Source organism: Dryobates pubescens, chromosome Z, assembly GCF_014839835.1.
Source record: "Dryobates pubescens isolate bDryPub1 chromosome Z, bDryPub1.pri, whole genome shotgun sequence".
NCBI lineage: Eukaryota > Metazoa > Chordata > Aves > Piciformes > Picidae > Dryobates > Dryobates pubescens.
In genome coordinates this window covers 16,933,944-16,951,692 of record NC_071657.1, presented here as the reverse complement: position 1 = coordinate 16,951,692, position 17,749 = coordinate 16,933,944, and the positions used below count along the sequence as shown (strand labels likewise).

The following is a 17,749-nucleotide window of genomic DNA, read 5'->3' as shown; positions in this document are numbered from 1 at the left end:
TCCACCTTATTTCCAAGCAACGGCTTAGCATTTTAATTCATAGAGCAACAGCCCCTTTTACTGCAATAGCCACTCTTTGGCCGTGTTCTATGTAAATGTTCCTAGTGGAAAACGTGAACATTTATTAGCAAGTCTAAATAAATCAGGGTTGAGTACAAATATTTGTAACAAAGAACTTAATAGGCTACACTGTCATATCCGTGCTTTCTTTAGCTCTCCCTCACTGTTTACAATACTTCAAAAATGGAAGACACATCTGCCAATTTAGTCTTTGTTCATTTAAAATACTGGCCAGCTTAGTATGATAACAGCAAACATTTGTTTTTAACCAAATGTCTTATGGAAGAACAATGCTGTGTGTGTAGTAGGAGTTTTTGCACAGCTTTACAAAACACAGTGTAAACTCTCAAACAGACCATTCATCAGCATGTCTTTATTTTATAAAGGGATATGGCTTAGCTTTTCATAAGCCATAGTCTCCGCTTACTTGACAGTTAATGATCCTGGTTCTCTTCTGTCTTGAGGTAAGGTATGTTAGTAACTCCTTTAAATTGTACTTGGGGTACATACTGTCCCTGTTTTATCAACAGAGATCCATTATGCAGCCAGTGCCATGGAGTATGGCTCTGTGCCATCCAACTCTTTGCCTCCACTTGGCATCTAACATCCAGAATCTGTACAGCATAGAATCAGTGTCCCCCTGTACTAGGCATACATGGTTATGGCTTATGTTATGCTTTCTATTAGATATTACAAATAACAGCTGCTGTTGGAGTGGATTCATATTTGACGTGCCTGTGTGCATTCAGGTCTGCTGTGCAAAGCATTCTTGCCTGTGGTTTAAATCTGCAGTTGTGATGGCATAAAGAGAAGAATAAAGATCTCATTGCTTGATGGCATTGTTTTTATGCCACAGCAGTTCTGCTTTGTTCAGTAAAGTTTCATTGGTATTAGTGAATTTTTATTCCTGGTGGATACTTTATTATTCAAGTTTTGCTTTTGTTTGTTTGTTTGTTTGTTTTGTTACTGTTCTATCATATTAACCTGAAGATTATTTTAGTTCTAAATAAAAAGAACTGCCCCTGAATGAGGAAGAGTTTGGGGAAGAATGTGGTTAGAGGTCCTTCCTTTCTTCTCCATAGTTCTATTGTAATTGAGATCAGAATTGAGGATGGTCATACAAAGATCATACAAAATACTTTTATTAAATATGTAGCATGTGTGTGTGCACAATGAAAAGTGGTGGCTGTCAGTTTGTGTGAATGAATGATGATCAAAGCAAAAGCAATGTTACAAAGGCAAATCGTAAGAATTGTTACATTTTTAAATAAAGTTCTTTTTAATTCTAGATTTCCATTTTAATTTCTCAATATGAAGTGAGCTGGTTGTGATACAAAGGATATATAATACAAGGATACAACTCTTTAGTCCTTTCTTCTCTTTATATACCCATTTGCCAACTTGGCTTTAAAATAAAGCAAAATAAACTTTGATCTACATTAAAACACATTTGAATAAAACCTAGATGACAATGTACAATGAGTTGTTATTCTTTTCTGTTGAATCTTCTCACAGGATCCAAAATTAAAACCAGTGTAGACTTAACAGATGTCTGATAATCTATTTGAAAATAGCTAGAAAGTAGCCATTTAAAAAAAACAACCAAGGTTTCTGAAGAATGATTTCTTGGTGTGATACCCATGAACCAGTGAGCCAAATAAAGATGAGTTTTAGGTGGGCATACTCATATCCTCATTTAGTTATCTTTGATTTGAGAAAGGACCTTATGGCCACAGTAAAACAGTAAGATTCCTTAAGCCAAATTTGTATACAGAAAAGCTGCTGCTGGGTTTATTGGAATTCATATGGGAAAGATAACTGCTTCAGTTCATGTATAGATACTGTCTCTGTGTAAATTATCTGTGTACAGACTGATTGTCTGGCAAGTTGTATTCTTCCAAATATGCATTTTGGAAACTGTGACAAATTAGACAGCTTGGATAGATTCTTGTAAGAATTAAGGAGAAAGATGTAAATGTTATCTGTAAGCTTTCGGGTGGGTGATCCTAGTGTGTTTTAAATGACTGGATGACAAGAGATTATATTTGATGTCATATGGATATTAGAATAGTTCTAATTTTTTGTGTTAATTTGTGTTAATTTCTCATGAAAAAAAAAGGGCTTTTATATATCTTTGTGCTGTCTTTATAAATGTTTTAAATAGGAAATGAAGTTCCCAGTTTGCAAAATTAATTACCATCCACAAATCAGTCTCTGTCAGTGCCAAGAAAAAAGTGGCCTTAATTTTTGTTTTGAAAATTTGTATTATTTCATAGTAGCAGTTTATGACAACAGGGGAATAGTATTGCAGAAACTTAGCCATTTGCCTTGTTTAGCTTGATAGATATTTTGTACCTAATTTGGTCTGGTGTCAAAACAATTAAACTCACAAGACTGAAATTGCCAGCTATATGCCAGATCTGTGCATACACAAATGCAGTCTCAGCAAATTCTGGTGGTGGTTTTTTTTTTCCTCTCCTTCTTCTTGTTTAAAAATTAATTAATTAATTAAAAATGTCACAGCACCATTATAGTAAGTTTGTCTGTTGTTTTCAGGTTGATCCCCTGTTTACAGTGCCTGCACCTCCACCTCCGATTTCCAGCAGTACCACACCTCAGATTCTGCCTTCCTACTTTTCCCCATCTTCATCCAATATTGCAGCACCAGTCGAGCAGCTTTTGGTACGGACTCGTTCAGTGGGTGTAAATACTTGTGAGGTTGGAGTAGTAACAGAACCTGAATGCCTTGGACCCTGTGAGCCTGGGACCAGCGTGAACTTGGAAGGAATTGTATGGCATGAAACTGAAGAAGGTAAATTGTTTTTTTCATTAGGTTTTTCTATGAAATACATTAATGAGGAGGGCATTGTGCTGTATCTGTCTGGGTGCTAAGGGCTTGCTACTGTGTTGCGACACCATTGTGTACAATGACAGTCACAGTTTTGTAGCTCAGCTTTTAAAAAGAAGTAGCAGGGTTTTTCTTATTTAAGCAACCTTATTTTCCAAACAACCTACCGTGTAACCCAGAAACAATAGAAAATGTTTCCTATTGCTATATGGAAGAAATAGCTAATAGAATAGCATTAATGTGCTATTTAAGCGTACATCATGAGGGGGGTATATGTGATGGGAGTGAATATGTGAATAGTTTAGAACAAAATTTGAATGTTTTGGAATTCAGACATTATGGTCAGAAATGCCACGGTTACAAAATAATACAAGCCCCAGGGACCCTGAGAAATTCAATTTGATGTGATTATTTTTTCCATTTTGGTTATTTGAAACACGTTTTAAGAGGAAAGCATTCTTGCTTGAAGAGAAGTGTTCCATCTGGTGAAGAAGTGCCATCTAAACCACGGTGATTTCTTTAACATCATTTGAAGGCATTTGGCCAAGTACAAGTGCTGGAGAGCTTTGGGGAATACTAAGTGTTGATTTGCTGTGATTTAGAACAAAGTAGGAAAGGGATTATGCTGTGATATGCAGATTTTTCCATTTTGGTTTTCAAAAGCTCATAATGAAATAGCAGCCTTCTCTTGTTAATGCTAAAAATACTGCATATGTACACCAAACTTCTGCAATTCTTGGTTTAATAATAGTGGATTTCTCTGGTTATGGCTCCTGGAGAGTCTCCCTTTGATTGTATGTTTGTTTTGAGGGTTATTTAATTTTCAGTGATCTACTTTCCTCAACAGTGAAAACAAGATTACTTACAAAAGGATATAATGAAAGAATACAGCAGTGCACTACTTCATGATGAATCCTGACATCCTCCAAACATATGCGCAATGGCATTTGGTCCTTTGCAATGATATATAAGACCTCACCAAAATGCTGTACACTATACTCTCAAAAATCAATAGAGAGAGTCAGATTTACTTGCTTTTATATGCTTTCATCCATTCATCTTTCTCCCTGTGTATGTCTACAGCAGATTCATAAGGTAGATTGATCCTTTTAGATTGTTTTTAAAGCACAGTATAAATTCTGTTTAAAATATCCCTGCAGAGATGACTGCCCTCAGGAGCTCCAATCTTCCTTGACTGGCTTCTATTAACCTGGGTTGGAATGTGTGGGCGTTAACTGCTTGACATGAAAGAGCAGTAGCTCTTAATAGTGTTATTCTTGTTGAATAAACTAAACTTCTGACCCTCACTGAATTTAAGAAGTTTGCCTTGTTAAAGGTTTGGCACCAGAAATCAAGTATTAAAAAAGAGGTGCACAAGTCAGGATGACATTACGTTTACCAGTTTCTTAGCAACTTTAGAAACTGCTGTTAGTTAATAGAAATTAACTTGCTTAACCCTTTCTCAGTTTGTCTAAAACAATTTTCTGAGATAATTCAGAGTTCAATGATGGCATGTTTGAGTGAAAGTTCTGAATGTGCCTGTTTTCACAGCTTTACAACTGGTGTTTGGTAGCACTGCAGCTATGGGTGACTAGAGTAATAGATAATACAGGATTCTAAAAGACTTCGGAAACATAGCTAGGATGTAGATTGAGACAGAAGTGGCGGTGGAACTAGATGATCCTTGGGGTCCCTTCCAACCCTAACAATTCTATGATTTAATATTGTATGGTCTGTACAGCATTCAATGTGTTTTACTGTTTCAGACCCTGCTAAATGAGGAAAATAACATAAATCCTGTTCTGGTTTTGCCAGCGTTCATAATCAGCATTGTATTATGAAAAATTAGTTCCTAATGATCATTTTGGCGTTTTAATTCAGTTTTGATGTTTGGGGCATACCTGTATTTATCTAGCTGTTTTCAAATCGTCTGACATGTTAATGAAAGCAGCAATGTAGCAGCTAGTGTGAAGCCATTTCTGGCAAATTCTAGAATACAGGATTCAGATGGATCTTCTGTTTATCTTTAACAGAAGGAAGATTATCAGATATTAATTTTATCTGGTTATAATTTTGGCTTTAATTATGCCAGAACAAGACCTTTCCTAAATTGGTGTAAATCCAGAATACTCTAACTGAAATCTGAAATCTTTGTGACTGGTGCCATCTAAAAATGCCTTGATGTTCATAATGACCAACTGAAAGACAAATTTATTTTGTGATATGTATATGTTTCTTTCATATTCACTTCCTTCAGTGTTTTCCAAAACGTAATAAAAATGCACAGGCAAATTGACATCTATCTGTTTATATATCCAATAGCTTTGTAACACAAAACAATTCTAAGAAGCTAAAGTATGAACATTTCTGATCTCAGCTTATGTTTTGAGATATTTGAATTATTTTGTGTCTGATTTAGCCACTCAGTAAGATGAGTTGTGAAGTGATTAGAATGGGTTTTGTAAGATGTCTGCCTATGGGAACTATGAACCAAATTTCCTGTTGAGCACTGTTTGTTCACCAGAGGAACCAGCTGTGGTAATATAAATACAGAAAGGATGTGGTGATCACAGTTATTATAATGAGAATAATAGGGTGAGTAGAGAAATATTAAATGGTATACTTTATGTAGAACTCATTATTAAATGTAATATATGCTTTGTAGAGGAGAAGGCATATGCTTGAATTAGAGTTTTGAATCTATTTGGTATCTGTAGTAACCAATTTTTTTAGGAATGTTGAACAAGTTGTCATTCTGTTGCATTTGTACTTCAAGGTCAGAAAAATAATTATGTTTGGTTTTAATAGTCATATTTTAAGATAATGACTCCAAGGGGGTGATGAGGTGCTGGGTGGGAAATAACATTGAATTTCATACGAAACTGTGGCAGATCAAAGAGAGCGTTGTTACAACCCTTTTGATTTATGGCACATCAATCTATTCAGCTGACTTGATCAACAGATTTAATAAATCAGACTTTTTTTCTCCGAGGGTTTCAAGCTTAAGATGTGTCAAGGGAAACTGGCATCTGAAGTCTGTCACATTTTATTACAGGACTTTGTAACTAACCACAGGTGGTTACTCGTTGACTAAGACTGCCAGTTATCATGTAGGCATTTCTCAGTAATGTTACTAAGTTGTGTCATGTTTAATTTCTGCGTGTGGAATGCTGTAGGCATTTTCATACGTATAACCTTGTTTGAATATGACTTGATAATGTGTCCAAAGTGGTGTTCATGGCTGTAGAAAAGAATATTAAAGGAACTAGTTGAGGCTATGCTGTAGTAATGGAATGAAAAATGGTTATGGGCATGTCAACCTGACCAGAAACTGTCATCTGTAACAATGGAAGTCCTTCACAAAAGGCAGGTTGGTAGTTTTATTGAGCGGGGTTTTTTTGTTTGTTTGCTTATTTGGTTAGTTCTTCTAATACTCTGAGAAGTAGCTGCTGAAAGTCTGTATTTCTATGATGAGAAAGAAGGTTTATCTAGAATCAGGTACTTGCTAAATCATGTCATTATCTTCTGGGAAAACAAGTTTTGAAGAGAGCAGTAATTGTTTCTTGATGCCTGGAAGAAATAAAAATTACTGAGTTAAAGGGGAAACCACCAACCAACTTTCCAAATTGCTTAGTGCTTGCGTTTTTGTTTAGTTTCCAACAGGCAGTTGCCCTAGGTCACGTCCTGGTTTTGGGTCTACATCTAGAAGTAGAGTCTGCCTTTAGATGTGGGAAGAAATGGTTATGATGATATCTTGTTTGCTTGAAAACTGTGTAGGAGACAGCCATCTGTCATCTTGCGGCCTTTGTGTGTAAAGCAAGCTGTCTGTGTGCAGGATTGGAGTTCTTGCATTGCTGCACTTCCATTCTTCCTCTTTGTACAGTTTGAGTACAATTTGCTGTCATTTTTCAGTGTCAAGTAATGGGGAAATGAGCTGTATTTTTTTAAAGTGTTCTTGTCAGGGTTAGCTCATTGACTTTTATAACTTAAGACTAGTCATCTTGCAAGAAATAAGAATCTATTTAATCTCAGAAATCTTATAGGATCATCTCTAGGGTATTCCAAATTTATCCTAGCATCTGTTCTAATACAATATCTCAGAATTTTTCATTAGAAAAGAGGACACTTAGATGACAAAGTCTTGCTGGTACTTGATGTTTACCAGTTTCCCAGCATGCCTTGTTTGCAAATCATATGCCTAGATGTTGTTTTGAAAACATGCCTATTGCACAGAGCTGACGTAGATTCCCCCCTGCCCTACGATGTGGTGTTAATTTTGCAGAAATTATGCTGAAAGAACAGTCTGCTTTAAATGTTTGTGGTTATGTATGTGTTTGTACATGTGTGCATAGGGTGTGTATGTGTCTATTAAAAAAGAATTGGAAGAATGAGAAGTAGCCTGACTGTCTCTGATTCTTCTTATCAGTCTTTGTGGTTTAACAACCACATTTTCCTACTTTCACAAAAACAAAGGCATGATGAATTAATGAAACTTGTAATGTTGAAAGCCACATAAAATAACAGATGCAGAAATTTGGGACAATGAAAGAAAGAGTTTTCATAGTATCACATTATAATAGGGGTTGGAAGAGACCTTTGGAGATCATTAAGTCCAACACTCCTTAGGCAGGTTTACCTAAAGAATGTCACACAGGAACACATCCAGGTGGGTTTTGAATGTCTCCACAGATGGAGACTCCACCATCTTTCTGGGCAGCCTATTTCAGTGTTCTGTTACCCTTAAATTAAAGAAGTTTCTCCTAGTACAGGTGGAACTTATGTTAATAAGTTTGTGCCCATTACCTGTCACAGTGCACCACTGAAAAAAGACTAGTTCCATCCTCCTGACACCCACCCTTTAAGTATTTATAAGCATTAGTGTGATGCCTCCTCAGTGGTGGCTTGCTTGATTTCAGCACAATCACACATGACCTGTGTGATGGCTTCCATGGTCAAGTCTACCCCTCAGTCACAAGCCTATCTGTACATTGCATCTCTCTCTAGATGTTCTGATATTTCATGGGCCCATGAAACTACAAACAGCTCACCTTTACGCCCTCATAGAGCAGCAGGGCTACCAACATCAGGAAAAAACACATAGATGTTACGTCTTGACATGTTCCCAAACAAAGGAAATATTCTAAAACAAAGTGGCAAGGTCATGACTGGCACAGGAGATTGTATCTTAAGTAAGGCAGGCTTAAAGCAAAGCTGCAGCTCTGTTATATTTCCTGGCCTGTGCACCAAAAATAAGTGTGTCAGTTTGGCCCTGGCTGGGGCCAAATGCCCACCATAGCTGCTCTATCACTCCCCTTCTTAGATGAACAGGGGAATGGGAAAAATATAACAAAAGTTGGTAATAAGGGAGGAACAGTTTAATAATAGTATGCACATGCAAAAATCCATGCATGGAAGCAAGAGCAAAGAGAGATGTTATTCTCTGCTTCTCATCAGCACTCAGTGGTTGGTCACAGGAAGCAGGGCTCTGCATGTAATGGTTTCTCTGAAGACAGACGCCATGGACAAATATGCCCCCACTTCTTTCACCTACTTCTTATATCTGACCTGATATCTGGCCTGGCTGTGTCCCCTCCCAAGATCTTGCCCACCCCTCAGCATACTCTTGGGGTGGGAAATGTTGCAAAAGCACAGTTCAGCAGTAGCCAAAACACTGGTGTGTTATCAACACTCAGATACAGAACAGCAAAACACAGCACTAGAAGGGTGCTCTGAGGAGAATTAACTCTAGCTCAGCCAAACCAAATACACCATGTTAGAGAGAAGCGTTTTGTGAAGAAGGTGGTCTTTTTGATGATCTACGTTAACACCGCAAATACAGCTATTTGTTGCTGTCACAGAAGTAATTTACGGACCAGTATGAATTTCAGCCAATATTTGTTCAGGAAAAGCCTATGCATATCTACTGTTTGTGGTATCAGACCCAGTAAATCAGTGCATTTAAGGGAGCCTGAAGTAGGTGATTCTTGATAGACCTCAGCTATCTATCTTTAATATATAAGTCACAACACATCTAGTATGTGTTGCGTAGAAACTAGTAGCAAAAGAAAAATGGGCTGTGTCTCACTATGGGAACCATAGGCTTGCATAAAAAATGTTTGTGGTTTAAGGAAGCTTTACCTAACTTCATAAAATGAGTTTGAGAAGCTCTACAGACTCTACATATCTGAGAAAAGTTTCAAGAGATTGAAGTTAAAATATTTGAACTGTAAGAGGGATTTAGATGAGGTTTGTTGGGTCTAAAGGGCTCTTTTGATCATCTCAGCATTTGCCTGACCTTACCAGAATATGCTCTTATTTAGGGACAATACAGTACTGCAAGAACTAGCAGAATTGCTCAGCAAACTACTTTTCATCATTGACCAGCATCCTGGCCAACTTGGGAGGTCCCAGCTGACTGGAGATTGGCAAATGTGATGTCCATCTACAAGAAGATCCAAGAGGGTCTAGGGAAATACAGACCTGTCAGTCTAACCATGGTGCCAGGGAAGGTTTGTGGAGCAGGTCATCTTGAGTGCCATTAGGCAGCACATGCAGGACAGCCAGGTGATCAGGCCCAGTCAGCGTGGTCCTGTGAACAGCAGGTCGTGCTTGATGAACTTGATCTCCTCCTACGACAAGGTAACCTGCTAGTGGATGAGGGAAATACTGTGGATGTTGTTTATCTGAACTTCAGTAAAGCTTTTGACGCAGTTTCCCTCAGCATCCTACTAGAGAAACTCATGGCTTGGATGGGTGGATGTTTTTCTGGGTTGAAACAGCTGGATGGCTGAGCCCAGAGAATTACGGTGAGTGGAGTTAAATTCACTTGGTGGCCAGTCACTAGGGGTGTTCCCCAGAGCTTGGTTTTGGGGCCAGCTCTCTTTTTCATATCTTTTTCAATGGTCTGGATTAGGGGTTTGAGTGCACTCTCACTAAGTGTGCAGAAGACACTAAATTGGGTGGGAGTGTTGATCTGCCTGAGGGTAGGAAGGCTCTGCAAAGGGATCTGGACAGGCTGGATTGGTGGGCCAAGGTCAGTTGTATGAGGCTTTACAGGGCCAAGTACAGGATCCTGCACTTGGGTCACAACAACCCCATGAAATGCTACAGGCTTGGGGTAGAGTGGCGGAAAAGTTATCAGGCAGAGAAGGACTTGCTGTTTGACAGCCCTGTGAAGATCAGCCATCAGTGTGCCTAGGTGGCCAAGAAGGCCAACAGCATCTTGGCCTGCATCAGGAGGCAGGTGTAGCAGGAGTAGAGAAGTGATAATGCCTCTGTACTCAAAATGGCAAGGTTGTCACTTGAATACTGTGTTCAGTTTTGGGCCCCTCACAAGAAGAAAATCAATGAGTTGCTGGAGCATGTCCAGAGAAGGGCAACAATGCTGCTGAAGGGTCTGGAAAACAAGTCTTATGAGGACTGACTGCTGGAACTGGAATTGTATAGCCTGGAGAAGAGGAGGCTGAGGGAAGACCTTTTTGCTCTCTACAACTACCTGAAAAGAGATCACAGTGACGTGGAAATCCATCACTTTTCCCTATTATCAAGTGGTAGAATGACAGGAGAGGTTTAGATTGGATATCAAGAAAAAATTATTTACAGAATGAGTGGTCAGGTGTTCAAATGGACTCTTCAGGGAGGTGGTGGAGTCACTGTCCCTGAAGGTGTTAAAAAAATGTGCAGACATGGCCCTTGGGTATGTGGTTAATGGCCATGGTGGTGTTAGGTTGATGAATGGACTTGATGATCTTAGAGGTTTCTTCCAACTGAAACAATTCTATGATTCTGTAAGTTCTGGCATTGTCCTCTAACTGGCTTCTTCAGTGTTTCTTGTGCCTACATGTAAAACATACAGTGCTTCCAGCATTAGAGCAAATAGGGTGCTAGGCTGACTGCTTAGTCAAAGTAAGTATGGCAGTAATTTAAATTTCTAATATTTTACAGCTTCATCACAAAAAGTTTGCACTGAAAGAACCAGAAAAGAAACTGGGTTTGACTGTTACTTAGGAGAAGAGGCTGACCCCCACCTTTCCACAGAGTGTAGTGCTCAGTAAGGTCTTCCCTGAGCCTCCTTTTCTCCAGGCTAAACCACTTCAGTTCCCTCAGCTGTTCCTTGTAAGACATTGTCATGCACAGCCTTCAATTTCCCAATTAGATGGCTACTTGTAGTCTATTTGATACTGCTTTCATCTAAAATAAGTGAAACAAATTGTAGGTTTAGAGGCAACCCTCCCATGTATCCACAAAAGCCCCACAGAAAGGCTTTAAACCATTGGGACTGGCTCTTATGAACCAGGTGTAGAGGTTGGGTTGATCTGCCTGTAATGAGTTGCCATGAATCAGCTGGGTGACAATAAGCAAACCTTTGCAGGCTCTTTGTTCACAGCAAACAGTAGATAAATCATGTCAGTGTTCTCAGTGAAGGAGAAATGCAAAATAGGTTATGAGTGTTCCCTGCTGGCAGAGCTATATGTCAGATGGGAGATATTTGACCTCCTTGAGTACAATTCCAATTCTTTTACAAACTAATCCTTTTCCCAGAAATGTTCAATTAATCATTTATTTAAACAGTAATTTGAGTTTAAAGCTGTCTGTCGAGGTGATGGAAAACACCACAGCTTAGTGAAGATCTGTGACAAAAAAACCAACCCACAAACAAACCAAAACCAACCAACCATTAAAACCCAACAGAAAAACAAAAACAAACCCAAAAACAAACACAGGAGGTCAAAAGAGATCCACTACTAATTTCCAGGCTTTTAATGCAGTGGAGAAGTCAAACTAGTTCATCACCCCTTCGATTCCGTTCCATTCTAATCCTTTGCAGACCACCACACAAAGAAGAGTACTTGGGAAATTTGTGAAATACTGGTAAATTTGGTATTTAAATGTCAGCATTCCTCCTTTTACATACACATAGCACAGAATATGACTACTGCTGGTCCTACAGCTTCATTTATATAGGCTGTACTTCTCTAATGGAGAGAGGTGGATTGTTTACTGTCTAGGGCTTACCCTGTGTCTTCACTCTTACACAGAGAGATGTAAATTTAAGCAGAGTATAGCCACAGTACAGTTGCAACAACTGAACAAAAATATTCAAAATGTCTTATTTATGGTAATGATGGCCACCTTATCTAAAGGGGCCTGGGAAATACCACATTTTACATCTAGGAGGACTGGGACAGCTCTTTTCTTTCATTTAACTCGGAGAATGAAAAAACCTTAACAAATCCCAGACAGTCCTTACATAAAAAGCCATATATTGCCAGACTGCTACAAAGGAAGACTCCCCATGCTGCTTGTACATACACAGAAAATTACCCTTTAAACAAACAAGCATGTTAGGGGGCAGGGAGGGTGCACAGAAAAGGGAAGGATGATAACTAAGATTGGGAATGTTTGCTTGGAGCTATTTAAATGTGAAACTGGGCCTGCTCAAGCAGTGAGGTTATGAACACTGAAGGAGTTGCTTTAGGAAAAGCAACAGTTTTGAGCATTTATTGCTTAAAAAGAAAATCTCAATAGCAGCAGATTGCATAGAAGTGAGACCGTTCCAGTGCAAAATACTTAAACCATGTGGTGTTTGAATTTGTAGATAGCAGGGGGGAGAGATGGCTGCTAATGAAGAAAGTGTGTGTGTGTGTGTGCAATTGTTTTCTTACTAAATAAATACCACTGGAGTAAGGAATGAAAGCACAACTGGAATAGTATCTTTAGCTCATGCAGTTCAGGGAACAAACCACTTCTTAATGATGTTCTCACAGTCACTATAATTTTGTATGTAGTTTAACTAGTTAGGACAAGCTGTAGTCTTCCATAATTTTGTTGCACTCCTATCACTGGTCTTCTGCAGAGGTGAATGATAGGTTCTCTCAGTTCCTGGACTTTATGTTTTCACTAATACAGATTAATAGAAATTTAATAAAATAATATATATTTTTCTGCATTTCAGGCTACACAGTAAAAAAACGCTTTGGGCATTGGATCTAACTTGCCTATGTAAGATCAGTAGCTAGCCTAACATCCACCTTTAAATTTTTTAGAATCAGTGTCAACTTACAGTTTTGTCAAAATTTTTATTGTTTATAATTCTTTCCAGTTATTACTGCTGTAGTAGTAAAAAAAAATATTAGTCTGGAACTCTTGGTGATAAGATGTAATCCAAAAAGCAAAAGGAAAACCTCAATTTAAAAATTTTGAACTGTGAAGTATTCCTTGGCCTTTGGGGTTACTAAAAGATTACAGCTTATATTTTTGTTCTAAAAGGGGAAGACAGGAAAGGTAGAGGTTGAGGGTAAAGACAAAGACTATAAATAAATAAAAGCTCAAGGGAAATAGCTTTCCTGTTTCAGACTGAAAAACTAGGTCTAGTTTTATTAAAGCTAGTGTTGCAATGGAAGCCACAATTGGGGTTTGTCAGTTTTATATCCCCAAATGCCGTGAGATTTAGCGGGGCGGGGGGAGTGGGGGGTGGGGGGTGGGAGAATCCCAAACATCTGGGATAAAATAAAATAAAAAAGACCAGTATTAGGGCATTTTGCTTTAATTCAGGTGGGGTTTTTTTGGTTGGTTGGGGTTTTTATTATTTTTTTTAGGAGTACCAACTAAAGCAGAAACACATGTTTACCAAATTAAGAATACTGGTTTGTATTAAGTAGCTGCAAATTTAAATCTCAGAAAAATTCTAAAGGGAGGTAGCATAGTTAGGAAGTTTGCTAGGACTTTGCTTGGGGTGTTACTGTAGCGTACTCAAGTGCTTTTGGTTTGAGTTTTGTTGTTGTTTCTATGTGAGCATTAACAGGCAGAGCAGCCATTTGCATTTTCTCTAGTGATTTAGTCAATAGTATAAAGATCTCTTTTTATAAAATGTAACTGAAGTGAGTTGTCAGTATATGGTAATTATGTAGCTGGTTACTGACACTGAGGACAGATGTTGTAGAGAATTGGTTTCAAGCAAGGACCATTCCAGATCAGTCTTCAGTTAATTTGGAGGTGTGGGGGGTTTTGTTGTTGTTATTGTGGCTTTTTTTCCCCCCACTCCCCAGTCACTTGAAACTTCTACATTCAAGTAGGCTGAAATAAGCAATTACATTTTACGGCCTGTTTACTTTCCCCTACAGTGAATGAATCTGTACTTCTTAACCTTGGATTCATATAGAGATGGTGTTTTGGATCTTCTAAATCCTGAGAGTCTGTGACCCCCTCTAGTTGGGGGATTTTAGAAGACCCTTAGGTTTCACTAAAGGAGCTGTTTACTGTAGGGAAGAAATGAGCTGATGTTAACTTATAGAAGAGCATGACTTGGCTTCCAGTGTGTGTTACAGATGTTTTAAAAAGCTTAGGTTTTTCTCTACAATCTTATTAGTCTTTAAAGTTATGACTGTAGGTTCTATGGTTTCAGAGAAGGTTTTGCAATGACTGAATATTTGCTTCTTGAGAAACTTTTTTCAAACCACTGTAATGGGTTGGGGCAGGTCCCCTCCCCACCACAGGCAGAAATAACGACTCAGGCAAATGGATTGCAAAAGTGATGAAAGTTTAAATAGAAAGCAGTGAATGTTACAGAAAACCCAAAGCGCAGTGACAAAGAAAGATCCCATCCCCACCTGAGGGTGCATGCAAAACCCCCAGGGCTCCTTCTTCCCCCTCCCTCTGCTGGGCTAGTCTCAGCTGGCCAGGCCTGAGACTGCCCGTCCCCCTGTGGCCTTGGGCCTAATCAGGCCCATGGCCGGGAGATCTCTCCCCCAGTTACCAAGTCTCGGAGAGGGAAGGAAAGAGGAAGTGCCAGACTCCGCACTGGATCTTATAGTGGTGCAAAGAATTATGGTAGGGAATACACAATTTCCTGTGTCCATCCCCCTGGGCTGGACTTCTGGACACAGGAAGTGAATGCACCAGGGGGGCACCCAGCTCAAACTACAACATGCCACCCCTGTATTTCATACCATAATCTTTGCACCCAAACACATCATCAGATCAGAAAACTTCTGATGACATGTCTGGCAGAGTCCATATCTTCATCTGGGCGTCCACTCAAACAGTCTCTCATTCAGGCTCAAGCATCAGTCCATTCCAGTTGTTCTTCCTCATGTGATGGAACCTCCCAGCGACGCAGTCCTTCTCCTGCAGTGTGAATTCCTTGTGGACTCCTTGGGACATCCTGGTCACCTGGAAATACCTCACAACTTCTCAGCCAAGCCTTTACTCTCCTATTCAGCGGCAAATTCTCCACCCCTGGGGCAGGCCAGTCGGAACAATCCGGCTCCACGACTGCCTTTTTCAATCCATCCAGGGTGCCGCAGCCAACCGCTTTCACGCGGACCAAAGCTACACGGATGCATGTCAGAGGCACTCCGCGCCCCACGTTGGGCGCCAAAATGTAATGGGTTGGGGCAGGTCCCCTCCCCACCACAGGCAGAAATAACGACTCAGGCAAATGGATTGCAAAAGTGATGAAAGTTTAAATAGAAAGCAGTGAATGTTACAGAAAACCCAAAGCGCAGTGACAAAGAAAGATCCCATCCCCACCTGAGGGTGCATGCAAAACCCCCAGGGCTCCTTCTTCCCCCTCCCTCTGCTGGGCTAGTCTCAGCTGGCCAGGCCTGAGACTGCCCGTCCCCCTGTGGCCTTGGGCCTAATCAGGCCCATGGCCGGGAGATCTCTCCCCCAGTTACCAAGTCTCGGAGAGGGAAGGAAAGAGGAAGTGCCAGACTCCGCACTGGATCTTATAGTGGTGCAAAGAATTATGGTAGGGAATACACAATTTCCTGTGTCCATCCCCCTGGGCTGGACTTCTGGACACAGGAAGTGAATGCACCAGGGGGGCACCCAGCTCAAACTACAACAACCACTACTACTAGTAGTGAAGCCAGTACAAGCTTGTCTGCATCCAAGCCAGTTTCACCCAGAAGAACAAATGGCTATTGGCAGACCTCATTTAGATTAAGAGTAAGAAGTATCACTAGTTAGAAGCCTGAGAAATTTAGATAAATACTATAAAAAAAAATTTCCTGGGTTGCAACAATTCCTAGCTATACACCTCTATTTAGAATTGATATAACCTGAGCTAAGGCCAGTGGAAGCTACTGACATTTGTTACTTAGTGAAAATCAGGTACGTGGTGTTGAATTCTGTCAGAGAGGATGCCATTTCAATGAAGTCTGAACACACTTTTAAAAAACACTTTCATTTTTCTGTTGTTGTATAAAGGAAATTAAAAGGGCTCTTTTGTAGTCTCATAAAAATTAAGAACAGTATTTTTTATGTCATATCTGTATGACTCTGAGTGGCAATACAGTTCAGCTCTTTGACAGTAGCCAATTTCTGAGATTTTTTAAACTCTACCAGTTTTTTGCAAATATCAGCTGGGCCTCATTTTCTTCCAGGGTAGAAGGCTACTTAAGATGGGAGTGAAAGATCTTGGTGTTGAAACAGTGACATAGTAGTTTATTTTTTATTAAATTGGCTAGTTAGGGTTTGTTAGAAACAGGTCTAGCTAGAAAAGTGTTCAGATGTAATTGTAGTAAGAGAAAAGGGAGCAGTGAAGCTGTCCTCCTAGGTGCTGGTGGAAGGCTGAGAGCTCTCCACAGTGCTTCTGACTTCCACTGATCTAGTATGTAAGAGCAGCACCATTCATTGAACGACATGCATTTTGTTCCAGTCTAGTTCTTTCCAAAGCTTCCAAAACCAAAACTTCACATCTTATTTAGGTTTTGTGTCCCCAAAGCTGTACAGACTAGTTTCTTCAAATTTTCTTTCACACTTGAAGTTCTGACAGCCTCAACTGCTGCACTGTTATACTGAGGTACAGATTGTTACTGACCAAGGAAACTGCAGATGCCAGCAAGCTTGAAACAGATTATGAATGACTAACACCTCCTCTGTAGGCACTTTCCTATTAGCAATGGGAATGAAGTTGTGTAGCATTTTAATCATCTGTTTCATGATACCTGATGTGGAGATTTTTCCACAAGAACTGACAGGCAGTTTCTTCCTTAGATAAAGATTAAAGGTGGCACAGAGGTTCAGATTTACCAGCTGATGCTGCATTTTTATGAAACATGAACCAGAAGGCTAACCAGGCTGACCATGAAGTGTCATGTGAAACTGGTAGAAATAAGGAGGGAGAGGAACTCAGGGCTGGGGGAGGGGGGGAGGGGGCGCCAGTAAATCTGTGCTTGGTTTTGCTACAAGTCAGTGGGTGGTGATTGGGTTACAAATGGTTCTGTTGGTCTAGACAAGCGTCAGGAAATAACTTAGAGGAAATATTTTTATATTCCCCAAGCATTATCTTCAAGAAGCACAGTTAGTAATGCTGTTGTGAAAAGAAACCTCCATTTGGACAGACAGCTTGATGCAAGCAAAGCTGCTAATTTGTTTTCAGCTTCAAGGAGATTTGGAGTCTTTGCATCCTTGGCAGGAGCACACAATGTAATTTTTTCTGTTCTCCTTAATCTGCAGTCTAGATGCATTGGCTTAGTGTAGCTAGGAAAGGCTGGAATGTTGACTGAATTAGCTGCACATGATAGCTTCTCATAATGGGTGAGAAGTTACTCCAGGACTCTTCTGATTTTATAGTATGTGAGGAGAACACTCACTGTTCTTTTCATGATTACATCTAGTTGCAGAAACCCTTTTGTGCACAAAGGAAAATAAATTGTTGGGTATGAAAAGGAGGTGACAGAATTAATGTTCCTACACTGGCAATGTTACTCAGTTATTAGGGGCTCTCTGTAAATAACAGCTCTGCTTTCATCTATTTTCTGTCTCTTTCTTCCATAAAAGTAATTTTGTAATCCTACAATTTTTAAATGGTTTAAAAAAACCTAACTGTGCACA

The 17,749-nt window shown here is 39.6% G+C and overlaps 1 protein-coding gene across 3 annotated transcripts in view; it reads left to right on the top strand.

Moving 5' to 3' along the window:
* ZNF608 (zinc finger protein 608) overlaps window positions 1-17,749 on the top strand; it is an 89,431-nt gene that overhangs the window by 37,019 nt on the left and 34,663 nt on the right. For all 3 annotated transcript variants that reach the window (XM_054178518.1, XM_054178519.1, XM_054178520.1), the window contains exon 3: window positions 2,617-2,872. In XM_054178518.1, coding sequence (XP_054034493.1) covers window positions 2,617-2,872 — 256 coding nt within the window. The remainder of the gene's footprint in view (window positions 1-2,616; window positions 2,873-17,749) is intronic.